This window comes from Kickxella alabastrina (genome assembly GCF_025024165.1).
Source record: "Kickxella alabastrina strain RSA 675 chromosome Unknown BX661scaffold_6, whole genome shotgun sequence".
NCBI classification, from domain to species: domain Eukaryota; kingdom Fungi; phylum Kickxellomycota; class Kickxellomycetes; order Kickxellales; family Kickxellaceae; genus Kickxella; species Kickxella alabastrina.
In genome coordinates this window covers 122,449-144,805 of record NW_026251477.1, presented here as the reverse complement: position 1 = coordinate 144,805, position 22,357 = coordinate 122,449, and the positions used below count along the sequence as shown (strand labels likewise).

General features: G+C 53.0%; 11 protein-coding genes and 1 non-coding gene across 12 annotated transcripts; 8 read left to right on the top strand and 4 right to left on the bottom strand.

The window, feature by feature from the left end:
• Positions 1–66: 66 nt before the first annotated feature.
• Positions 67–1,071, top strand: BX661DRAFT_141689 (Bestrophin/UPF0187; the record flags this gene model as incomplete). Its single annotated transcript, XM_051532897.1, has 2 exons — positions 67–504; positions 589–1,071. 2 exons carry the CDS (start codon positions 67–69, stop codon positions 1,069–1,071), a joined length of 921 nt encoding a protein of 306 aa, XP_051392976.1.
• A 719-nt stretch (positions 1,072–1,790) lies between these two features.
• Positions 1,791–2,813, bottom strand: BX661DRAFT_85348 (uncharacterized protein). Its single transcript, XM_051539522.1, has one exon. It carries the CDS (start codon positions 2,635–2,637, stop codon positions 1,981–1,983), a length of 657 nt encoding a protein of 218 aa, XP_051392975.1. The 5' UTR covers positions 2,638–2,813; the 3' UTR covers positions 1,791–1,980.
• On the top strand, positions 2,814–3,673 carry BX661DRAFT_85347 (uncharacterized protein). Its single transcript, XM_051539521.1, has one exon. The coding sequence runs from the start codon at positions 2,990–2,992 to the stop codon at positions 3,530–3,532; it is 543 nt and encodes a 180-aa protein (XP_051392974.1). The 5' UTR covers positions 2,814–2,989; the 3' UTR covers positions 3,533–3,673.
• Positions 3,674–6,352: 2,679 nt separating this feature from the next.
• On the bottom strand, positions 6,353–7,966 carry BX661DRAFT_197111 (ethanolamine-phosphate cytidylyltransferase-like protein; the record flags this gene model as incomplete). The annotated part of the gene is made up of 5 exons (XM_051538108.1): positions 6,353–6,820; positions 6,862–7,230; positions 7,266–7,397; positions 7,675–7,735; positions 7,917–7,966. The coding sequence occupies 5 exons, from the start codon at positions 7,964–7,966 to the stop codon at positions 6,353–6,355; spliced, it is 1,080 nt and encodes a 359-aa protein (XP_051392973.1).
• Positions 7,967–8,803: 837 nt separating this feature from the next.
• BX661DRAFT_85352 (uncharacterized protein) lies at positions 8,804–9,850 on the top strand. The gene has a single exon (XM_051539523.1). The coding sequence runs from the start codon at positions 9,023–9,025 to the stop codon at positions 9,743–9,745; it is 723 nt and encodes a 240-aa protein (XP_051392972.1). The 5' UTR covers positions 8,804–9,022; the 3' UTR covers positions 9,746–9,850.
• Positions 9,851–10,391: 541 nt separating this feature from the next.
• On the top strand, positions 10,392–13,874 carry BX661DRAFT_85311 (uncharacterized protein). Its single transcript, XM_051539519.1, has one exon. The coding sequence runs from the start codon at positions 10,653–10,655 to the stop codon at positions 13,635–13,637; it is 2,985 nt and encodes a 994-aa protein (XP_051392971.1). The 5' UTR covers positions 10,392–10,652; the 3' UTR covers positions 13,638–13,874.
• On the bottom strand, positions 13,714–14,777 carry BX661DRAFT_85336 (ribosomal protein L6, alpha-beta domain-containing protein). The gene is made up of 2 exons (XM_051539520.1): positions 14,588–14,777; positions 13,714–14,374 (listed from the first exon to the last, which is right to left on the bottom strand). Exon 2 carries the CDS (start codon positions 14,361–14,363, stop codon positions 13,791–13,793), a length of 573 nt encoding a protein of 190 aa, XP_051392970.1. The 5' UTR covers positions 14,364–14,374; positions 14,588–14,777; the 3' UTR covers positions 13,714–13,790.
• Positions 14,778–15,680: 903 nt separating this feature from the next.
• Positions 15,681–16,383, top strand: BX661DRAFT_179441 (ESSS subunit of NADH:ubiquinone oxidoreductase-domain-containing protein). Its single transcript, XM_051535196.1, has 3 exons — positions 15,681–15,885; positions 15,994–16,100; positions 16,222–16,383. The coding sequence occupies exons 1-3, from the start codon at positions 15,763–15,765 to the stop codon at positions 16,310–16,312; spliced, it is 321 nt and encodes a 106-aa protein (XP_051392969.1). The 5' UTR covers positions 15,681–15,762; the 3' UTR covers positions 16,313–16,383.
• An 806-nt stretch (positions 16,384–17,189) lies between these two features.
• On the top strand, positions 17,190–17,783 carry BX661DRAFT_137559 (GPR1/FUN34/yaaH family-domain-containing protein; the record flags this gene model as incomplete). Its single annotated transcript, XM_051532699.1, has 1 exon — positions 17,190–17,783. A coding segment is annotated over one exon (594 nt), but the record flags the coding sequence as incomplete, so codon positions are not given.
• Positions 17,784–18,051: 268 nt separating this feature from the next.
• BX661DRAFT_197106 (putative 60S ribosomal protein L4) lies at positions 18,052–19,590 on the bottom strand (the record flags this gene model as incomplete). The annotated part of the gene is made up of 2 exons (XM_051538107.1): positions 18,052–19,119; positions 19,567–19,590. 2 exons carry the CDS (start codon positions 19,588–19,590, stop codon positions 18,052–18,054), a joined length of 1,092 nt encoding a protein of 363 aa, XP_051392967.1.
• Positions 19,560–21,511, top strand: BX661DRAFT_209578 (putative PRP19-non-snRNP spliceosome component required for DNA repair). The gene is made up of 2 exons (XM_051538698.1): positions 19,560–19,670; positions 19,852–21,511. Exons 1-2 carry the CDS (start codon positions 19,652–19,654, stop codon positions 21,474–21,476), a joined length of 1,644 nt encoding a protein of 547 aa, XP_051392966.1. The 5' UTR covers positions 19,560–19,651; the 3' UTR covers positions 21,477–21,511.
• A 141-nt stretch (positions 21,512–21,652) lies between these two features.
• On the top strand, positions 21,653–21,734 carry BX661DRAFT_t55. Its single transcript has one exon. It is a non-coding gene; the product is annotated as a tRNA-Ser (tRNA).
• Positions 21,735–22,357: the final 623 nt, after the last annotated feature.

Sequence of the window (22,357 nt, the reverse complement as noted above, 5' to 3'; positions counted from 1 at the left end):
GTATGGCCAGAGGCCCTGCGTATCCACGGCTCTGTCATCCGCCTCGCATTCCCGTCAGTGCTGTTCATGACTGGATACGGCGTTGGCATTGCATTCCTCATCAGAGAATACCCTGGCCTTGCCATCAACATCTCGGCACTGTCGCTGGTCTCACTGGTACTGTCCCTCCTGCTGGTCTTCCGCACAAACTCAGCCTACGATCGCTACTGGGAGGGCAGAAAGACCTGGCAGGATCTCAAGGTCAACTCGCGCAACCTCATCCGCTCGTACTGGGTCTGCGTCATGGAAAAATCCATTGAGGACAGCGTGGTGAAGCGCCAGGCCATGAAGAATGTCGCCGCATTCATCATCTCCATCAAGCACTACTTACGCGGCGAGGACGGCCTCGAGCATGCCGACTACGACGGCCTGCTGTCGCCCGATTTCCGCTTGCACTTTTCTACACGCAGCGCCGCATACAACTACGGAGCCATCCCAGCCTCTGGTAGCAACAGCCCTGAGATGGTCGTTGGCCACGGCCAGCTTTACCACACCCAGGAGACTACCGAGGGCTGGCAGCGGACCAGCGACATTCCGCTTCCCTCGCAGATTCTTTACGAGCTGCAAAAGTTTACCGAGCACATCCAGGACAACCATCTTGTACATTTGCAGTTTTACGCCAATCTTCTTGGTGGTCTCAACACGCTCGGTAATATGCTCGGCAACTGCGAGCGCATTGTCTCGACCCCCATTCCATTGGCATATCGCATCCACCTGCACCACGCTCTGTACCTGTACCTGCTCATTCTGCCGTGGGCTCTGGGCTCCATGGGCTTGGCAAAGACCATTATCCTTCAGTTTGTTATCTCATTCATGATGATTGGCATCGACTGCATCTCGCGCGAGATTCAGAACCCATTCGGCTACGACGCTAATGATCTGCCTCTCGACGCCTACTGCGAAGCCGTACTGGTTGAGCTCAGCTACGCCCTCCACCACCGCGCTCCGAAGGCCCTCGCGACGACTGAGGACACCATTGCCAGCACGGTTGCAAACGCCAAGGACGCTGGTGACTCTGGCGATACCGTGTAGGCGCTCAGCCCAGGCTGAAATTGGTCTGATGGCAAAAAGCGGTTGCCAATCAATAGCCAACCAAAAACAACCCAACAATTATCCATTTTTCATATTTAAAGCAACCATTTTTAGTACATATAAATCAGTCCGAAAATTGTCCAAATTTTCGCACAAACGAAGAGAAAGAAAAGTTTGGTTGGTCGAATTGACGGGTATTAATCTTGGCCCATTTGTGTTGGGCTGGCAACGCATTTGCGCTTTGGCATTTGAGACGAAGGAGTGCTGCTGGTTACTCGATGGTGCATGACCCCCCAAATGCCCTCCCTTCCCCTGATTCCTAACTCTTTTTTCTATATAATATGGACGACCTTACTCATATTCAAGATATTGGGGCATGTATTATTTTAAATTTTTCGTTGAATAGTTGCCGACACACATGTAAAAAATTCAGCTTTGTTGTTTTGTTTTCCCTTTTCTGTTTCCTTTGTGAGCAGAATTTTTCTCGACAGCTGCTATTGGTTTTTTTTTGGCGCAAATAAAGCATCATTTTTATTATTCCTTTTTTTGTTAGCACCTTGAAGTTTTCTCTCCTAAAATACCTCTTTCTTCAAAACATTCGACACACAAGTAAAACCCAATATCTCCAACATTTGTGCCGCTCTACACACAGATATATTTTACAACTCTTTAACTGCCTTTTACCGCCTCAAAGCATAGCATTCGAAGGTTTACTTGTACAGGGTATCGCTGTGATGTCTAATGGCATCAGCTCCAGACTGCAGCAGTTCCAGCACTACACAGATAATGGGCACCAAGATGATTTGGCGCAATTGGCGCTAGGACATCCAGCAGCAGGATTTGGCCGACAAGCAAGCTATGCGCGCATCCCGGCCAGGAAGGGGCTTGCTGCCGACCTGATAAATAAGTTTAACCGGCTCTCCAAAACAACACCAGAGAAACAGCAGCACTGGTCAAGGGCTTCTTTTCGCCGCAGCCGTCGGTGGAAGAAACGCTGGATACTTTGAGTTTAATGTTAACTCGGGTGCAGTGAAAATGGCACAACAACTCGGCCATAGCCCAAGACAGATCCAAGAACAAAAACAAAAACAAGCCCAGACCAGAACCAGAACCAGAACCAGATGCAGCAGCAGCATAATGAGCATTATTAGCACTCGGCAATAACTTGCATATGAAGCCAAAGCCAAACCCAGAGCCGGACCAGAGCCAGTACCAGAGACAGATGTGGGGGCTATGGACATTCAGACTGATGGCATGCTTCCGCCGGAAGACAGCTCTGGCAGTGGTTTGCATTCGCGCACCGAACCGCCTCTCGGATCGCACATCGGGATTGCGCGGGAGTCGCTGTTTCTGAGCGACAGCCAGTTGGACCGCGCGCTGTTTGAGATCCACGAGTTTAGCCGAAACATGAACATCCTGCTCGACAGCGACGATATGTGAAGGCCAAAGGAAAATACACAAGGCGCAGCGGCAGCTAATTGCTGCGTTCAACGCTTGCTTTTTTGTAAATCCGATCAGCACACATTCATTTCTCCATCGCCGGCGGATCGAGCCAATTTGGCGCATCTGTGCTCACGTGCACTTGGTCAGTTGCGCCATCTGTACTTCAAAGAAATTCCGTGGCAGCAAGCATGATGCTGCGCATCATCACACGCACCAAACCGGGTATGAAAAGGATGACCGCCCTCTTCGCGCCGCATTTTCACTTTCGATTTTTCACTTTATATTTCTTACCAATTACCATTACACGCATTCGCCCGTTCATTCGCCTGTCTTCATTTTATTTAATATCTCTAATTACGTCGTTTCCAAACTCTTCACGTGCACGCATATTCCGCTCTGTTCTGCTACGCCAGCCCCGCCAGCCGCATTGGGAAACCGATGCAGTTCTTTTTGAAACAGCCACTCATTCGCTGAAATGGAAAATTACAGAAACCAGCCGGATTCCGAAGAGAATGCCTGGTCAACCGTCTTGACCGCGCTTCCGACCTCGGGCGCAAACATGAATTCGGAAGAGGAGCAAGAGTATGAGAACGAGAACGAGAATGAGGAGCCTGCGCCAGCCACATTGCCGGTGGCGACAGCGCGGAGCATGTCTTCGAACAACAGCCGGACACCGCAACTAAAGGCTGCCGCGCACAGCCGCGGTCTAACAAGCACGCTCAGCGGACGCAGGCAAAGGCAGGAGCTGCTATCACATGACATACATCAGCAACACCGCTCGCCATCAGCCGCGAGCACAGCACCAGACATGTTTGACTCACAGACGCCGATCGACGCGCCGCCGGCTTTTGCCACCCGTCGAAACAGCAGTCGCGCTGCGCAGGACTCCCTCGGCAAAACCAACAACAACTGGCGCCCAAAGGGCAGAGCGCGTGGAGTGACAGCTCGCGTCGCACCTCTGGCTACAAAAACACAAGCATTGGGCCAGAGCCGATACAGTCTTTGGAAATGCCGATGAGGATGACGACGATGAAGATGCGCCGCCGCCAGAGTCGCTTTTGGTTGAAGTCTCGCCACAGAAGCACAGCGAGCCCCCCGCCGCGCCTGTGCGCCGGTACACATTCTCGCGGGAGCAGGGGATCAACTGGGCCAACGCGCAGCCTCAGAGGCCGGCTCCCGAACCAAGCAGCAGCGGGGTGGTGGCACCACAGGCTTTGTCAGGCGCGCAGCACACGCGGTCCACAGCCGCATCCAGGACATCAGCAGCCATGCGGCCGACGCCCCGCGCCTGGGCGTGCCAATGCCGCCGCCACGGCGTCGCTCTCGCGAGCCTTACGGCGACGGGCGAGTGTTTTCGGTTGCTGACAGCGCATCGATTGCTTGGCCACGGAGAGACGCTCGCCAGCAGCGCTTGAGAGCTTCAAGCGCCCCCCTGAGCTACCGCGAGCGCGCCTTGCGGTCGTGGCGAGATTCAAAGTACCAAGACGAGTTTTTCTGCCGCGTCTACGCCTACTACGCAGGCAAGGGCGCGCTGACCATTGTTCTTTCGCGCGTTCTCCAGCTGGTGACTCTGGCGTTTGTCGTGGTGCTGAGCACCTTTGTGCTTGGCTGTATCGACCACGCCAAGGTCCGCAAGCAGCGATCGCTGTCTGAGGTCGTTGTCCCGCAGTGCACGAGGCACTTTTCGTGGGCTGTGACTCTGGCTCTAAGCTCGTTTTTGCTCTTCTGGCTTGCGCAGATGGTCCGGACTCTTATGGAGCTCCCGCCGCTGCTGGAGATCCGTGCGTTTTACACAGAGGTGCTGGGAATTCAGCCTGCTGACATCAGCACGTTAGCGTGGCACGAAGTCGTCAGCCGCATGGTCAAGCTGCGTGACGTTGAAATCCGCGAGTACCGTGGCTTGACCAAAAGCCGCGTCCTGGGGCACCGTCTGACTGCTGATGGCATTGTCAACCGCATCATGCGCCGCGAGAACTACATGATTGCGCTGTTCAACAAGGGTCTGCTCAATATTACCATTCCGGGGTTGGGCAAGGAGCAGGTCCTGACCAAGGCCCTTGAGTGGAACCTGTCGTTCTGCCTAATGAGCTACTTGTTTGACGAGCGTGGCCAAGTGCGCCACCGCTTCCTCAGGGAATCCAACCGCGACATCCTGAGCAAGGGGCTGCGGCGCCGCTTCCAATTTATGGCCGCCATCAACATGATTTTTGCGCCATTTATCGTGGTATTCTTGGTACTATACGGCTTCCTGCGCTACTTTGACCAGCTGTACCACGAGCCCGGCACTCTCACATCGCGCGCTTTTACCCCGTACGCCAAGTACAAGTTCCGCAACTTTAACGAGGTGCCGCACTCGTTCCGCCGTCGCCTCACCTCGGCGCACCCCAAGGCCACCCTTTACCTGGGCCAGTTCCGCAACGACGCGCTGATCACAGTCGTGCGCTTTGTCTCTTTTGTGGCCGGCTCCTTCACGGCGCTGCTGCTTGTACTCACCGTGCTGGACAACGAGCTCAGCCTGGAGTTTGAAATCACGCCCCACCGCACGGTCCTGTTTTACATTGGAATGTTCAGTGCCATTCTGGCTGCTGCGCGCGGCATGATACCAGCCGACGAGCAGGAGTATTTGCATCCAGCGTGGATTATTCGCGACGCGCTCGAGGATCTGCAGTACATGGAGCCTGACTGGCGCGGAAAGCTGGACACGACGCAAGTTCGCCGCGAATTCGAAGCACTGTTCGGCTACAAGCTGCTTATATTCGCGCACGAGCTGCTTGGCGTGATAACTGCGCCCTTTGTCATGCTGGTCTCGCTGCCCGGGTGCGCCGAGAGCGTGGTTGATTTCTTCCGCGAGTTCACTGTGCACGAGAGCGGCCTGGGCTACGTGTGCAGCTTTGCTGTGTTTGACTTTGAGCGCCACGGCAACGTCAAGTTTGCTGCGCCCACGCGCGCCGCTGGCGAGCATCTTGCGTCAAAGCATGGCAAGATGGAGCAGTCTTTTTTGGCGTTCAAGGCCGACTACCCCGAGTGGCAGCCGCGCGACCAGGCCGCGTCGATCTACTTGCAGCGCGCGCAGAATGCCCAGCAGGACCTGTGGCGCATGGGGAGCGTCGTATCGGGCGCGGGGGCAGGAGTGGGTACAGGTGCAGGATGGCAGGGTCGGCTCCTCCAGCAGCAGCGCATGGCCGGATCCATATTCCCCACGGGAGCTAGCCTGTACAGGCCAAACCAGAACAGCAATAACACCAACAGCAATCAAAATGCAACGCCGGAGGAACCGCCGCAGTGCCTCGACCGCCGCCACTGCCGATAGCGCGTTGAACAAGCCCGCTCGCAATTTGTATTCCAGCCCCCTGGGTTCAACAGCCCGGCTACTGCCCAGCTCTACCCACAGCAGAGCCTCGCATCGCAGGCCATGCTGCCATTTGACCCGACACTTGGAGGGCTTAATATCGCAGTGAACAGAGGCAAGGGCAAGGCAGGGACAGGGACATGCCGCCTACTGAGCACGGCAATGCCCCGCCGACTGACCGGCTGGCGCTGTCGTCGCTGCCGCTCGTAGCGTCGACTGAAATGGACAATTCGATGGACATGTCCATGAATGCCGGCCGCATGGCGCCCCAAACCGGTGTATTCTCAATCGTCAACCAGCTTACGAGCAGCATCTTCCATAGCTCTGGATGCCTTCGCCCACCAGCTTTGAACTTTGTTGTACAAGGACCAGCTGCAAGTGCCAATATATAGAATTATTATTATTTATCATTGAATTTACTGTTGCTATTGTTGTTAATCAGGCATACCATTCAGAGCCGCATTGGTAATTAGTCGCTCAACCATCCATCTATCTGTGCAGGGCGGCGTTGACCTCCTTTTCGCGCTGTTCCGCCTCGGCTTCAGCGATTGCCTTCTTTGCCTTGCGTGCCTGACGCTCAATGTATACATGACGGTTGGCAATGATGCGCTCGATAATCGTGGTAGTGGTCAGGTTCAGGCACGGGTGGTCGACCTCCTTGTAGATGCCCAGCTTCTTGGGGAGCTCGTAAGGATCTCTGCCGTCAATATCAAGGGGCTGGTCGCTGGCACCGTGCACAACAACATCGACGTGGTAGACATCCTCGAGCACGTCCTTGGTGACGCTGAAGGGAGCGCCGATGATCACCTCATCGACGTACCGACACTGCAGGACGCCCAGAACGCGCTCCTGGAGGTTCATGACCGGGAAATTTCCGCCCTTGACTGAGTTGACAGTCTGGTCATCGTGGATGCCAACGAGAAGATAGTCGCCCTGCTCGCGCGCGCGCTTGAAAAACTCGATGTGCCGGTGTGGAACAAGTCGAAGGCGCCGTCCACATAGACCACTCTGTCCCCAGCCTTGGGCTCGTTGCCCGAAGAGAACTGGATAATCTTCTTGGAGGTAGAGAGGTAGTGCGCAATGCCCGTCAGCGCGCCGGCCGGCAAAGAACCCTGCGTGAAGTTGGTCATCACGGTCTCGTCAACGCCCTGGGTGGGTGATTTGATGCTCCGGCTGCCGCGGATGTGGTGGTCGCGCGTAAGAAGAAGCATTCGACCAACGAGCTCGGTGGTCGATACGCCAACAGTGCGCTTGCACTCCTTGTACCGCCCGGCATCCTTAACAATCTGGTAACAGTCGGTTCCATCAGCCGCAGTGGTGATGTCGTCGCCGTGGACAACAAAATCAATGTTGTATTTGTCCAGCACCTCTAGCGAGGTGACGTAGGGCGCGTCTTCGACACCTCGTCCACCCACTTGCAGGCGGCAACGGCAGCGTACCGCTCGTCCTCCCTCATGACGCACGGGCCCTTGTTCTTTTCGATTTCGACGTCCGAGTGCACACCGACAACGAGATAGTCGCACATTGCCCTTGCCTATACGCGCGCACGGGATTGACGGTTTAGTAACATTTAAAAATGAAAAATGATAGTTACCGGCCGCATATCCGGGCGCCAGATTTTATCTTGCAGTTGTGCTTTTTAGCCGCCTGCAATTGGCTAGCCAACAAAACAAAACAGGAAAATCGCTCAAACCATTGGAACCCAACACCCAGCAGCATCCCACGATACTTGAACAAGTTCCGAAAATATGGAAATTGTGGCTTGGAGATAAAGATACGATTTATAGGTAACCGCCACAAGCAAAACTTACCTGGCGCAAAGCGTTTGCGTGGCCGAAATGCATCATGTCAAAGCACCCATCGACCCAGACCCTACAGAGATAATTCGATAACAAAACGACAGTCAGTGATGCGGTCAACGGCTGAAAAGCTCGGTAACTCTGTACACACACGCGTGTGTACTCAGTCTGACGAATAAGCTCAGCTGAGCTCAAGCGAGCATATTCACTGACCGAGTGAAAAAAAGTGTGCAGTTCATATAAAGGGGCCTTACCGAATTGGTTTGCCGCCAGCGCTGGTGGCGTTCGAATTGCGCTCTGCCATTATTGAATTATATTGTTATTAACAGTAATAGAATAGGGTGTAAATAAAAAGGGTGGGTATTTGGCAAAGTACCAGCAAAAGCAAAAGACAGCTGGAAAAGTTGGTAAAAAGTTAAAAGTGGGACGAAGCGAGAGAGAAAAGGTGAACGCGCCTTGTTCTTTTTATTTTTCACAAGCAGACCCGGGGCCAGGAATTAATCAATACCATATTTTTCAAGCGACACAGCCAAATATATTTGACGTGGACCTTTTTTAGGCGCAATCACATCATCCATTGCCAATCCCCTGAGCACGATCCCACCTTTTGTTATTGTTTTCTTACTCACGAACACTCAAACAGCCTGAATCCATATTCACAAGTATAAACATGGCTTTGGGGGCTTTGAAAAATGACCAGGCAAAGCCATCGCTTGCCAGATCAATACCGATAGCTTCTCTTGACGACACGCAAACTGGAAGCCACAAGGCATTCATGAGTGACAAGAGCACCACTGTTCTTTGGACGCTCAATGGGAGCTTTGTGCGCAGCTTCTTGCTCAATGAAAGCAGCGGCAGAAGCAGCGGAAGTGACAACAGCGGCGCTGCAGATCTCGCAGAAGGCACGCCAACAACACGGTAGTCGAGCACATAGTGTTCGCCAGGTTTTATGCGGGAGACAGCTCCTCTGACGACCTGCGTGATGTGGCACTGTGCATATTTAGGACCGACAGCCTGAACATACACTACTACACGGGCGAGGCGTTCACCATGGCGCTGCCGTTTGGCGTGCGCAGCGTGCACCCGCTCCACACGGGGCTGCTCGTCCAGCGCTGGTGCACTGCATCGGCAGAATCCAACCTGTTTGCGCCCAGCTTGCCGACAATCTTCAGTCTGCTAGGCCCGCGGAGTGAGTTTAAAATGCTTGGCATAAGCCGCTCGGCAGACATGGATCGGATGCGAAAGCAGCAGCAACAACAACACCGGAGCGCACAATTCATGCTCAGCCCGTCCCCCGCATCCGCAGGCGGCTCTGACGCTTCGATTCCCATATTCAACGACCCCAACATCACGCTGGTCGATGCGGCCGCCAGCAGGCGCAAGGGCGCGGTTCGCAGTACGTCCTGTGCTGGGATTCATTTGCGCGTCGATACGGAATATACCAGTGCGTCGTCATCGATCCGGTACTGGATGGCGACGCCTTGCAGCGGCAACACCAATGGCAACGCCAGCGGTTCCTAGCGACTTTGACTTTGACATGGATGTTGATCCTAGCAGCAAGCCACCAAATGCAGGCAGCCTTGGAATAGGCCACTTTTCGGCCCCTCGCAATGGGTCCGGTCGCCAGGCATCGCTGTCCGTGCAGCGGCGATCCTCAGCAGCAGTATCGGCAGTGGCAATTGCCGCGGCGGCGTCCAGGCGCAAGAGCGGGTACAGCTCAGTGGTGAAGAACGACCGGCGCAGCTCGATCCTCGGACGGGTGTCCTTCAACGACTCCCCAGGGCCTAACTTTGCAGTTGACATATTCCGCGAGCAGCGACAGATGCGAGCCGAGGCGGTGCTGCACCCATGCTGGAAGGAGCGGCGGCAGCGCAGTGACGTTCGAAGTGCAACTGCGCCAAAGGCGCAGATTTGTGTGATCCAATCGTATTCGGGCTCTGACATCATCTGCATCCTCATTGCTGAGCGGGGCAGGTTATTGGGCTCGACGCATGTGATTTTGGCGAGGTGTTCCGGCACGCGGCACAATCTATTGCGCCAATGCGCTCGACACGGCGTGAGCTTGATGATCTGCTTATCCTGACCCGACAGGTCGCTTGGGCTGGCCCTTGGCAGTGGTGGCAACAGCGATCCAGTGCCGCTGGATCACCTGGCGCACCAGGGCAACATTGCCACCATTGAATACACGGTGGCAACCAAGTGATGATCTGCTGGATGCACAACAGGACGCGCCCACACTGCTGTTGTTTCCGCGCACGTGCGTCTCTCTCTCTTTCGACAGCGACGATGGACGCTTTGTCGGCTGTTCTGTCCAAGCACTCCGGTCTGCAGCTCCGCCGGAACATTATTGCATCGTGCCTGGGAGCCAAAACCGCCCAGGAGGAGATGTGTCGCCTGACAGCACTGCTAATTTATGGCAGCGACGGGTGCCACCCCGCCGTATCTCTCCCGCAGCGTGTGAAAACTGAGATAAGCGACCGGTCGGCAGCCGTTTTGTTTGCGCTGCACCTGGTCTATGAAGATGCGGCGCTGCACAAGGCCGAGGCGCAGCCACGCCTGGCAGCCGTTTCAAGTCTGCTGTTGCAGTTTGCTCGGCAACACGCGCTTGCCAGCCAGTATCATGCGTATCTTTGTGAGGGCTTTGCGCCCGGCGAATCCGCTGCAGCGGATCTGACCCAAGATCAGCAGAAAACACACAATGCCCTCAGCGTCATCCCATCATTCTTCAAGTGGGTGATATCGATAACAAGTGGCAATAACGACTTGCCAATTGCCCCGTTTCCAATGCTCAACGCTGTAGGCCAGCTTTTTGGGATAGCCGACGCAGAACCAGTGAGCGCTGGCTGCGACTCGCTGAAGCTGTTGCGCACGGTTGCCGGAATCTTCTTCCATTTGGCTACGCTCCGGAGGCCCACTGCAGCCGTCCTGGAGCAGCTCGCGAGCGAAGAAGCCCCCCTTCAGCTGCTGCTCCAGCTGACTCCCGAGATGCAATGGCTGCTGCGCGCACGATCGAGCAGACGCGCGAGGTATGTGCACTTTCCTGGCCGCAAAGCGTCTTGAAGCTCCTGGGGCGGGAGGATCTGATCGCCAACGCGGCAGCTGATTTTGAGCCGAGCAGCGCACCGTTTCTTCTCAAGCAAAGGTTACCTTCGGGAGAAGCGGTTGTCAGCGACGTCAGCGACGGAGGCGGGACCCATGGCGTGGTCGAACTGAGCGAGGAAGCAGTTGGCCACTCGGCTAAACAGCCTCTGGGCACAAGCACTGGCGCTGCGCACGAGTTCAGCCAAATTGCATTTAGCGGCGACTTGCGCGTCGATGAGGCTGAGCGCATGCTCGACATCTTTGCCACAGTGCACGCGCATCACCCGGCCGCCGAGTCGACGTTCCCCGAGGCGATCGACGCTGCCAAGGCACAATTTATGGACCTGCTCGCCCGTCGCGTGCATGCATTGCCGCTTGGCCGCGCCGCATTCAGCTACAGCTCGCTCGGACTCAACTCGCAAGATGCGCTGCAAATCGACCCTCCGCGCGTGGCTGCTCGTTTTTACGGAAACAAGTTGGAGACTGCGTGGACTGCACCCGCAGACACCGACACGAGCTGGCCGCTGTTCCACAGCGGCGTTCTGGCAGCCCTGTCGATAGAGCGCGGCCAACTCAAAGGCGCACACCCGTCGTGGGTGCTGCTGAATTGGCCGACGGAGCAGCCGACCGATGCGGACCCTGCCGCTGTAGGGGAATCGCAGCGGAAGTACAAGGACGCGCTTGCATTGCACGCGGGGTTTTTGTTCGGGATTGGGCTTTTGCCTGATAACGCCGCGTCTAGCGCGAGCGGCTCTCGGGTGCGACAGCACAAGGCAAACGGCCCTCTGTGCGGTGTCCCGCCCTGGCAGGCATTCAAGTACCTTAGCATTCGCCATGGCCTGACTTCTATCGCCCTGCTGATGGGCTGCGCTTGCGCGCAACGGGGCACAATGAACGCGTCGGTGAGCAAGATACTGTCACTGCATATCCCCACGCTGTTGCCACCAGGCTCCTCAGAGCTCATGCTGCTGTCGCACGGCACGCAGGCGGCGGCGATGCTTGGCCTGGGCCTGCTGTACATGAACTCGCAGCACCGCCGCATGTCTGAGGTCATGCTTGGTGAGCTGTTTGCCATCAAGAATGCCACGCCGTCCACGATGACGACCCGGCTTGACGGCGCCGATCCGGCCGAAAGCGCTGCCGAGTGCTACTCGCTGGCTGCTGGATTCGCATTGGGGCTGGTGGCTCTTGGACAGGGCACGTCATCCCGGTCGCTGTCTGATCTGCACCTGCTGGACGCGCTCACAGAGACCATGCATGCCAGCGATGGCAGCAAAGCCGCTAACCACGAGTCGCCAATGGATATGCTTGGCCGTCTGAACATTGCGCCGAGAAGCAGCAGAAGCCTGGGCAGCGGCGGAAACATGGGCAATGTATCTGATCTCGGCGCGATCGCAGCACTTGGTCTCATCTTCCTCGGCACAAACTACCATCCAGCTGCACAGCGATTGGCGCTGCCAACGACAACATATGAGATCCGGTCAATCGACCCGTTTTTATTGCTCTGGAAGACACTCATGCGCTCTTTAATTATGCTCGACTCGATCTCCCCGACGCCAGCCTGGGTCGAGACCAATGTTCCGCAATGGATGCCTGCCCAGCTGCCAGCTGATCTGTGCCGCGCACGACTGCATGTTGTGACTGCAGCGTGCTTTGCAATCGGGCTCAAGTACGCTGGCACCGAGGACTACAGCGCGCACACGACGATACTGACCTATTTTGACGAAGTGGAAGCGGCAGCCAACAGGCCAGCGTTGGGATACGAGCCTAGCCTGACTCGTGCATCAGCACAGGCCTGCCTCGACATCATGTGCATCTCCACTGCGCTGGTCATGGCCGGGAGCGGAGACGTGGCGACGATGCAGCGCTTGCGCGTCTTTCATGGTGTGAGCGCATCGCGCACCTATGGCACGCATATGGCGTCGAACTTGGCACTTGGAATTCTATTTATTGGTGGCGGCGCTCGCTTCACCCTGTCCAACTCTGTGGAATCCATTGCGTTGCTGCTCATTGCATTTTTTCCGAGATTTCCTCAGCACTACTCTGACAACCGCGAGCATCTGCAAGCGTGGCGGCATCTGTGGGCCTCTGCGTCAAGCCGCGATGCCTGGTGGCCCGGACGTTACAAGCGGGCGCATGTGTCTGGAGGCGACAATTTCGCTGGTCAGCCGAGATACAAGCGGCGAATCTCGCACATTGAGCCTCGTCCTCCCGTACTATTCCCATCGCTGGATCGGGTCGCATCTGTCCATGTGTGGGCGCCAGGATACCTGCCAATAACTCTCGACCTGGAGATAAATCCTGACGTTGGCCACTTGCTTTCTAGGAGGCGCATTATATACATGCAGCCCAGCGAGCATTTCCCAAGCCTGGGCACTACGCTAGGCGGAATGGGCCTCACATCGCTCTCCAAGTACCACGCGTGGTTGGCAAATGTCCAGTGCTTGGTCATCGGGGCGTGCGAGCAACTGGAGGCAGTAGTGGGTACAAGGCCGGAATCTGGAGAGCACTCGCAAACACCTGCATTCTCTGCCATCCAGGCCATACAGCGGCTGCGCATTTGTGCTCGGTATTCGCACAGCTATCTGACCAGCCGCAACTCATATTCGGGCGACAGTGCTGCGCGAAATTGGGCCGAGGCGACATATCTGGCATGGCTGGCCACGCGAGACACCGTTCTGAGGCTGGGCCGCTTGGACGCGTGCAGACAGATGATTGCTGTGCATTGGGCTGCGGGCCAAATCTCGCCCGACGCTTCGAGATCCAGTCGTTTGTTTGCTGTGGTTGGCCTGATGAACGCTGCGCTGGACATCCCGAGACCCGCAGATGCAATGGAGCTGGCAAAGGTGGTGCCAGCGTCTTCACTTGTGGACCACTTTTTGGGGGTTAAATAATAGCTCATGTAATCCGGCCACTTAAACAAATAAGCAAGTTGATTTACTTTTTTAATTGTGTGTAAAGTGTAATAAAAGAGACAGACACATCTTTTATTGGAATTTGAAGCATCGTTGGAAGCGTCCCAAAAACTCATAAAGCTACTATTCTCTTTAGATGACGTCCTTGATGATGGTGCTCTTCTCCGAAACGTAGATACCATCGAGGAACTTACGGATATCCTTGTTGCGGACACGGGTAGCCTGCTGGATCGAGGCAGCGGACTGCGAAACGTTGGCAAGATCGTTACCGGTCAGGACCAGCTCGTCCTTGGTACCGATGGTCTGAACAATATCAACACCGGGGAGCAGGAAGACCTTGCGGACGTACTTCTCACCCAGGAAGTTACGGATCTCAACCGAGTTATCCTCCTTGTTGATGTTGACACTGATGGGGAAATGCGCGTACACGAAACGCATCTTGTACTCGTAACCCTTGGTGACACCCTTGATCAGGTTGTTGATGTGCGAGCACACGGTGCGGATGCAGGCAATGTGCTTGCGGCCACCCTGCCAGACAATAATGCGGATGGTGTTCTTGGTGGGGCGCTGGATGTCCATCTGGATGTGACGCATATCGCGCGTCAGGGTACCACGGGGACCGGTAACGGTAATGTTACGGGCCTTGATGGCAACGGTAACACCCTCGGGGATGGTGACAATGTCTTCCTTCTGAATGTGCTTCATCGTAAAGGTTCCTACAAAAGTCGAAACGTGTATGTGCAGACAAGCTGGTAAACAATTATTTAGTTCAATACCGTTCAATATACGCCGCGCTGTGCGCGCCAGTCCGAATTGAAGCCATTCATAAAAAAATGTTTGAACAGTTGTGTGCTCTCGCTCTCCAAGCTCGCATAGCCCAACCACTCTAGACGCCAATGACAAACAGCTCATGCTAATATCTGGCGCACCAGTAATAAGCGCGCGTCTATGCAGCTTTGTTGCTGCCGTTTTCTGCGACAGACGCGCGTATACTGGACATCGCCAGATCGATCGCCATCACATAAACAGAGCACACAACTCTGCAAAAGCGCAGTCACGCAAAACCCAGATAGCCAGCACTGTAGAGGGTTAAGCAACCAATTGCCTTTGTCTAATTCTCTGGCAGGCGTGTTGCTACCAGCAGCCAGCAGCAATTAGTCGCTTAAAGGCCAAATTAAAAGGCTGACGCTGAAAAATAAGGGGATGGGGACAGTCTGAAAGCCGCGTATTCCATATTTCGGTGGAAGTTAGAGTGCAAGAAAATGTAGGCCTCACAAATTCCATTTGCAAATGGTAATTTGCAGTTCTGTCGAATTTCAATCAGAATCTGCAAATCGCCGCAAAATAAAATGGGTGTGTCAACCATGGCTTTCGCATCCATTCTGCGTCGCTGTATCCGCTGCACAAATAGCTACCACCAAATCCATTTAAAACATCCATTATGGCGCTGTTGGGATCTGGCAATGGATTCTCTTTGTGCGCATCCATCACGTAGAACGTGTCTCCGCGTACTGTTGAATCCATGTCTCCATCCCTCGTTGATATTGTCTGTGGCTGGGTTCTGCGTGTCTTATAAAATACAAAATAAATACGCACCTGAATATTATCAGCGCTGACAGTGGTGAAAAAGGCTGAACTCTCCTTGCGAGCAATCTTGCCAGCCATTTTGTCAAAGTCGCCTTTTCGACCAACTATGCCTTCCTCTCTCAAGCCTGTGGGAGGTGCGAAAAGCCAGCCTGTGGTGGCTGTAAAGTCCTGCTGCGCCAGTCAGAATGGGCTAGAGACAGATCGACGGACAGCGAGCCGCACTGTGCCCAAAACGATATTGAAAATGCTAATTTAATCACGAAATCGCGTACTTTAACGTATTTTTTATTGGACCACGCACTATTTTATCAGATATACGCTAGTCGGTGTGGTTTGTACTCTAATCAGTGTGGGGCTTTGCGAGCCGCAAAAAGCAAGCGGGAGATAATCTCGCGCTGTGGCATGTTCAAAGTTGAATTTGACTGCTAATTTTTTTCTTGAATGAGCATTGAAATTCAGATTATTCATTTGTTTTTTACACACCTTTAATTTTGCAATTCCATTTCACCACTCTAAAATGTTTGCTCGCAAGCTAGTTCAATTGTCAACCCGCACAGCCGTTGCGCCCAGCAGACTCGTCCGCGGTGGGCACGGCGCACCTCAGTTCAATGAGCCCGGAGGCTACCTCTTTGGTCGCAAGGTAACAATGGGCGGCAGGAATTTTTGACATTCTAGACTAATCATAAGGGCACAATTCAATATCAAGACTGCTAATTCCATTGCTGAAAGACATCATTTACACTTGTAGCCCGGAGAGAAGTACGAAAGCGAGGGTTGGGAGGTTATCTGGATCGGCGGCTTTGCCATTGCCTTTGGCATGATTGCGGCCGGCGTATACTACAAGCCAGACACCAGGTAACGTAGAAATAATGTCAATATATGTGAGAATAGGCCACTGTGCTGATATACCTTGTGCGTAAATAATACGGTATTTTGTACTGATACTTTCGTATTTGTTTTCCGGTTGGTCATATAGGATCCGCACCTGGGCCAGGCAGGAGGCCGAGAGACAGATGCTCGAGGAGGGTGATCTGCTGGAGTATAAGACAACAGCGTACAAGGCCTAGGTTTTGTTATCTGTATGTCCTCTACTTTTTCATATATACTCATCAATACATTAAACTCTGACCGATTTATGAATTATTGTGAGCGGCACATGTGCAAAACCGAGTGTGTTGACATGGAACTGGTATATTTATTGGGCCGGGTTGCTAGCCACCGCATATGAAAAGCATGCTGCGCTATTATCCTATAAAATCGGGACCATTTTATTGAATGCCAGGAAATATCAAAACAGAAGGTGGCATGGCTATTGTGACCACCATATTAAATTTACACGTTACGATAATACCTGTGTGTGAACATACCCAACCCTTTGTTCGAGCAGCAAGCATGACACCAACATGTGTTTCTTGGTTTATTTGCAAGTTGAGAAATCAGATGACTGCAAATGACGATTTGATATTGGGGCGATGCAAAAAGACATGTAGCGCAAAGTACCTCTATCAATTTAGTTATTGAGGAGTGCCCACTGTCAGAATTAACGATGCGAGCTGTGGAGTGTGATGGGATGTGTATAAAATAAGGCCTGGGTACTCTCCTCTTTTTTTGTTGCATTATTTTTGACGCCCTCGGCCAAAATAAAATATAAATAGTGTGCTTTCTTCACTCTAATTTATTGATATTTATTTGTATTATATTATTATTGTTAGCTTACCCTCGACACATCCATTTGTTCGACACACCATGATACACCAGACCAGCAGCCCGATATCAAGTCACATATCGACGGCATCAGCGAACATGCAGCAGCGACCGCTACAAAATGACACCAACAAGGACATATCGCCGGAGGCAGCAGCGGGTATTTCAGGACATGCTGGCATGCCTGGATACGCTTCGTATACATACTCGCCGGTCTCTGTCCCCCGTGAAATACATATAGTAGCACCACCACCACAGTTTCGGCGGTTCGGCAATGCCGCTGCCCTCGGCCTAGTCACTTTTAGCCTGTGCACAATCCAGGAGGCAATGATGCAAGCCGGTATGTCTGTCGGCTACGGCTATGGATACCGCAGCATGGCAGTCCAATCAATCGCCGTCGCTGGCATCACCCAGCTGTTTGCCGGCCTGTGGCAGATTGCCAACGGAGATACATTCGAAGGCGCCGCGTTTACTTCATTCGGCGCCGCGTGGCTGGCCAAAGGCCTGGCTGATGTCCCCGGTTTGGGCATACTTGACTACCAGGCCAACGAGTCCCCCGACGTTGTCCGCAAGCAGAAGGGTATCATTTCCCTAACATGGTCAATCTGGGTCCTGGTTCTGCTTGCGGGCAATGTGAAATCACACATTGCCAATATCATTCTATTTGGGACCTTGAATCTACAGCTATCCTTCACCTGCGCTGGCATCTGGCTGGGCCACGAGCCCATCATCAAGGCCGGCGGCTGGTTTGGATTTTTCTGCGGCCTTGCCGCCATGTACAATGCCGCAGCCATCTTGCTAAATGAGGAGAACTTTTGGTTCAACCTGCCTGTAGGCAACTGGTATACATCAAGGACCCCTGCAGTGCACCACAACGAACAGATGTATGATAATGTCTGAACGCTCAAATCCAAACTACATGCATTTGTTCATATTAAATAAAAAATATTAAACCAAGTAGGCAGACAGACAATTGGGGTGTATGTTAAATAATGTTGATATAATTTCAATGTCAGTGTTGGTTGGGACGGCAATTGATATATTAAATATTTTGCAAACTACATCGTGGTCGTCATCCCTTGCGTGCTCTGACATATCACAATTAATCGGCCTTGAGGATGTCCAGGAACTTCTTCGAGGCAGACTTCTTGTGGTTAACCTTGGCGGTCTTGGCAGCCTTCTTGTTCTTGCCCAAAAGCTCGGCGCGACGGAGGACCTGAGCGTAGGGGTTGAGGCGGACAAGAACTTGGGTGTTGCGCAGGGGGTTCTTCTTCTGGGTGAAGGGGCGCTTGGTGACACGGGGGCCGGCGGGGCGGACAACAGCCTGAACCTCGCTCGAGGCAATGATGCGGGACACATCGGGGTTGTTGATGAGGGGAGCGGGGAGGGTGTAGCCCTTCTTCTGCTGGGAGACCTCAGTCTGGGTGCCGAAGACCTTGTTAAGGGCCTCAAAGGCGGGCTGAGTCCAGATGACAAAGCGGCCGAGGTGACCACCGGGGGCAAGCTGGAGCAGGTTCAGGCGAGTAACATCAACCAGCTCAACACCAGGCAGGTTGCGGAAGGCGCGGCTGATACCCTTGTCCTGGGCAAAGACAACCAGGGGACCACGACGCTGACGGTGGCGACGGTTTCTCATCTTACCGCGACCCGCACGGATCGAGCGGGTGTTGCTGACCTTGGCGACATCAGCGTAGGCCTTGAGGGCCTTGAGGAGCTCGACGGCCTCCTTGGTCTTGGTGAGGGACTCGGCCTCAGCGGCAATGACAAGGGGAACCTCCTCAATGTTGCTAATGCGGTGACCGCGACCCGAAACCAGGGACGAAACACCAGTGGCGGCAACAGCCGAAGCAGTAGCGTAACGCTTCTGGTTCGAGTTGGTGCGGATGTGCCACTTGCGCCAGACCTTGTTAGGGGCGAACATGCGACCACCACGGGTCATGTTACCGAAGGCGGCCTGACCAGCACGGTGGGTACCCGAACCGCTGACACGGGGGATACGGGCGACAGCACGACCGGTACCCCACGACTCGGCGGAGGTCTCCTCACCAGCCTGCTGCTTGGGGGCATAGGCCTGGCGACGGTTCTTGGCCATGTTCTTGTGAACAAACTGGACCAGATCCGGGCGGATGGGGGCGGTGAAGACAGCGGGCAGGGGCACGGTAGCCTCGAGCTTGGAGCCGTTAAGGCCAAAGACGGAAACAACGGGACGAGCAGCCTAGATTTATGAATTAAGAATTTTCAAAAATTTAAAATGTTAGTTTAATGTCGAATTTAAGCGAATCTCAGATTTTGTCGTTGGATTCGATGTGCGAATCTATCCAAAACAGCTGTTATAGTGGGATGCATCCGCACTCATTTCGACGATGGATACGCACCATTTTAAATTTTAAAGTGTATGATTCAACAAAGTAGAAATCAAATAGGAGAGAGATTGAACCCCATGTGTAATTGGGCTGGTGCACTGCGATGTGGATATCGCGACAAGCAACTTAATTTTTTTCGTTTTTGCCCAACAAAAAATTGCAATTTTCCTGCTGTTGTATGCTGATTTTCGAACAATGCGGATTCATGATCACGCCACAGAAAATACGCACACTTTTGCGTGTGCAAGGCCTACGCGCTTTTTTGATTCTTTCTTCATTCTTTCCGCATTTGCAATTTGCTTTTATTTGTGTGCCCAATTTTATTCTGCTGCTATCACGATGAGCTTTTGCTGTTCGAGTAAGTATAGTGACTACATGATAAACACGACCCGCCAACGGTAGCTTGTAAAAAATGAAAGCGACATCGTGTCCATAGCGATTCAATCGCGATTCATGTCAATGAGGGCAGCAAAATTTAAGAAAAATAATTCACAAGCTCTCTAATCGCTCGCTATTTTACCAACTCTTATCAATTGTAGTATCCGGTGAGACGCCCCAGGAGCCTGTTATTTCTTCCAAAACAGGACGCGTATACGAAAAGCGGCTGCTCCAAAAGTATTTGAATGATAATGGCAGGGAACCGCAGTCCGACCATGGCCTTTCAGACGAGGACATAATTGATGTGCACGCAGATCCACCAGCAGTCAGGCCACGGCCTCCGACGCTGACTTCGATTCCAGCGCTTCTGTCGACATTCCAGAACGAATGGGATGCGCTCGTTTTGGAAACATTCACTCTCAAGCAGCAGTACCAGCAGGTGCGCCAGGAGCTGTCTCAGGCGCTGTATCAAAACGATGCTGCGTGTAGGGTGGTTGCGCGGCTGGTGAAGGAGCGCGACGAGGCCCGGCAGGCGCTAGCGACGCTTCAAGCCCAGGCCGGCACAGTTGAGGCAAACTCTACCGGTGGTTTCGCAGCAGCTGACACGTCCAAGGCTATGGATGTTGATGTTGATGAGGTCAATATTGAGACCAGATCTGTGGCTGCAACTGCGAATGAGGATCTGGATCCGGACACAGAGGATGCATACTATGCAAAAGCTGCCGAGACGGCCAAGATTCTGTCCAAGTCGCGCATGAAGCGCGAGACGCCTGCGGGTCTAGCTTCTCCTGAGGCTTGGAAGACTGCGACCCAGACTGCACTTGTGGAGTCTCTGCATACGTCAACAAAGCCTGGCATCCTGACACTTTGCCTGGACAATGCCGGTGTGCTTGCACTGACAGGCGGCATGGACAACCACGCAGAGGTTTACTCGCGTGAGGCTGACCAAACGCTGGCTACCCTCAAGGGACACACAAAGAAGGTTACAGCTGCACTTTGGGTTAACGGTGGCGGCCTCGACAAGCCCATTATCACTGCGTCGTCCGACAAGACCATTCGAATTTGGGCACCAAAGCCTAACAACACCGACGAGGGTGTTGCTGTCCGCTCGATGGGATGGACAAAGACCCACATTATTAAGGCGCATTCCGCCGAGATTGTAGGGCTCTCGACCCATCCGTGCGGCCAGTACTTTGTCAGCGCGGCAGCTGATGGCTCGTGGGCTATCCACTCGATGGGTGGCCAGACTATCATCAACGGAACAATCGACTCTCCAATTTCGCAGGTCGCATTCCACCCTGATGGGATGTTCATGGGAGTTGGTACTGCTGACGGCTACGCTAAAATTGTTGACATTAAACAGAAGCAGGTGCTAGCAGTCCTGGACGTTGCAAGCGCCGAGGATTTCAAATCGGTTACTGGTCTGCACTTTAGCGAAAATGGCTACTACTTTGCCACAACGAACTCCCACGGAGTTGCTGTCTGGGATCTGCGCAAGCAGAAGAAGGCTCATTCGTGGACTCTCTCAGACCTCGCGCAAGAGGGCGAGGGTGAATGCCCCGAATCCATTGTGTTTGCTGATGCCCGCTTTGACAACTCTGGCAAATACCTTGCTCTCGCTGTTGACAAAATACACGTGTTCAAGGTCAAGGGATGGCATACCATAGCCGTCTTGTCTGGAGGTGACTGTGTCAAGACCATTGCCTGGGTTGGCGAAAACTCAGCCGAGATTATCGCTGCTTCTTTAGACAACTCGTTGCGCACGTTTGCACCAGTGCAGGAATAATCTTATTTGTTCAATATATACAAGTATCAAAATGGACATGCAGCAAAAACAATTGCAAAATCCAAAGTCACAACTTCTCTTTAGGTCAATCAATTTTATATGTTTCAAATAATTTTTATTTATGGTAAACATTAGGAAGTGCTTAATAGTTTATCTAAAAGCGCTTAAAATTACTAGACACTTTGGCCGAGTGGTTAAGGCGGTGCCCTGCTAAGGCATTATCTTCTGGATGCGCAGGTTCGAATCCTGCAGGTGTCGGTTACTTTTTGCTATTTTTGGATTGAGTGCTTATTAGTATTAGGCACAATGTTTTCTAGTTGATTGTATTTTTAGTGTTATCTTTGCCTGTTGTAAAACCAATAATTGCTTTGTTTTGTATGCAACGTTATATACCCATCCATCTAACGATCGGATGTTTTTGTCTGTATCGAATGCTCAATACAGGATGGTAAACGCTTGTTTTCAAATGTCGGTTTCTTTATAAACATGGCTGGTCGTTCGCTCGCCTATTTTTGTATTTGTAGTACCCCGCATACTCGCCGATAAGAATGATACGGTATTTGGTTGGGGATGTTATGTGTATTGTTTATAATCCAAGCCATTTTGTACACCCAAAAATAAATGGCGGCACCAAAGCTGCTAAAATCAACAGTGTTGGTGTTTGGCAACTCTTATCCCATTGTGAAATCAACATTTTTTCAGCGCACAACCAGCGAGCAACAAAAGAACAACTTTGACTGTGAAATGAAGCAGTGTTATCAACACTCTGTTTTTGCTCAATTGTGCACCACACCAACATTCCCGCTGACATTTCCTTTCAATATACACATACACCTGTAGTCCTATGCCCTGTGCGGATAACAATTTGTTTTTAATTGCAC

Coding starts and splice junctions, on each gene's coding strand:
- BX661DRAFT_85348 (XM_051539522.1), bottom strand. CDS start 2,637: ATGCGCCAAATTGGCTCGATCCGCCGGCGATGGAGAAATGAATGTGTG.
- BX661DRAFT_85347 (XM_051539521.1), top strand. CDS start 2,990: ATGGAAAATTACAGAAACCAGCCGGATTCCGAAGAGAATGCCTGGTCA.
- BX661DRAFT_85352 (XM_051539523.1), top strand. CDS start 9,023: ATGCGGCCGCCAGCAGGCGCAAGGGCGCGGTTCGCAGTACGTCCTGTG.
- BX661DRAFT_85311 (XM_051539519.1), top strand. CDS start 10,653: ATGGCTGCTGCGCGCACGATCGAGCAGACGCGCGAGGTATGTGCACTT.
- BX661DRAFT_85336 (XM_051539520.1), bottom strand. CDS start 14,363: ATGAAGCACATTCAGAAGGAAGACATTGTCACCATCCCCGAGGGTGTT.
- BX661DRAFT_179441 (XM_051535196.1), top strand. CDS start 15,763: ATGTTTGCTCGCAAGCTAGTTCAATTGTCAACCCGCACAGCCGTTGCG. Junction 15,886..15,993: donor GCTACCTCTTTGGTCGCAAG/GTAACAATGGGC, acceptor TTACACTTGTAG/CCCGGAGAGAAGTACGAAAG. Junction 16,101..16,221: donor TACTACAAGCCAGACACCAG/GTAACGTAGAAA, acceptor TTGGTCATATAG/GATCCGCACCTGGGCCAGGC.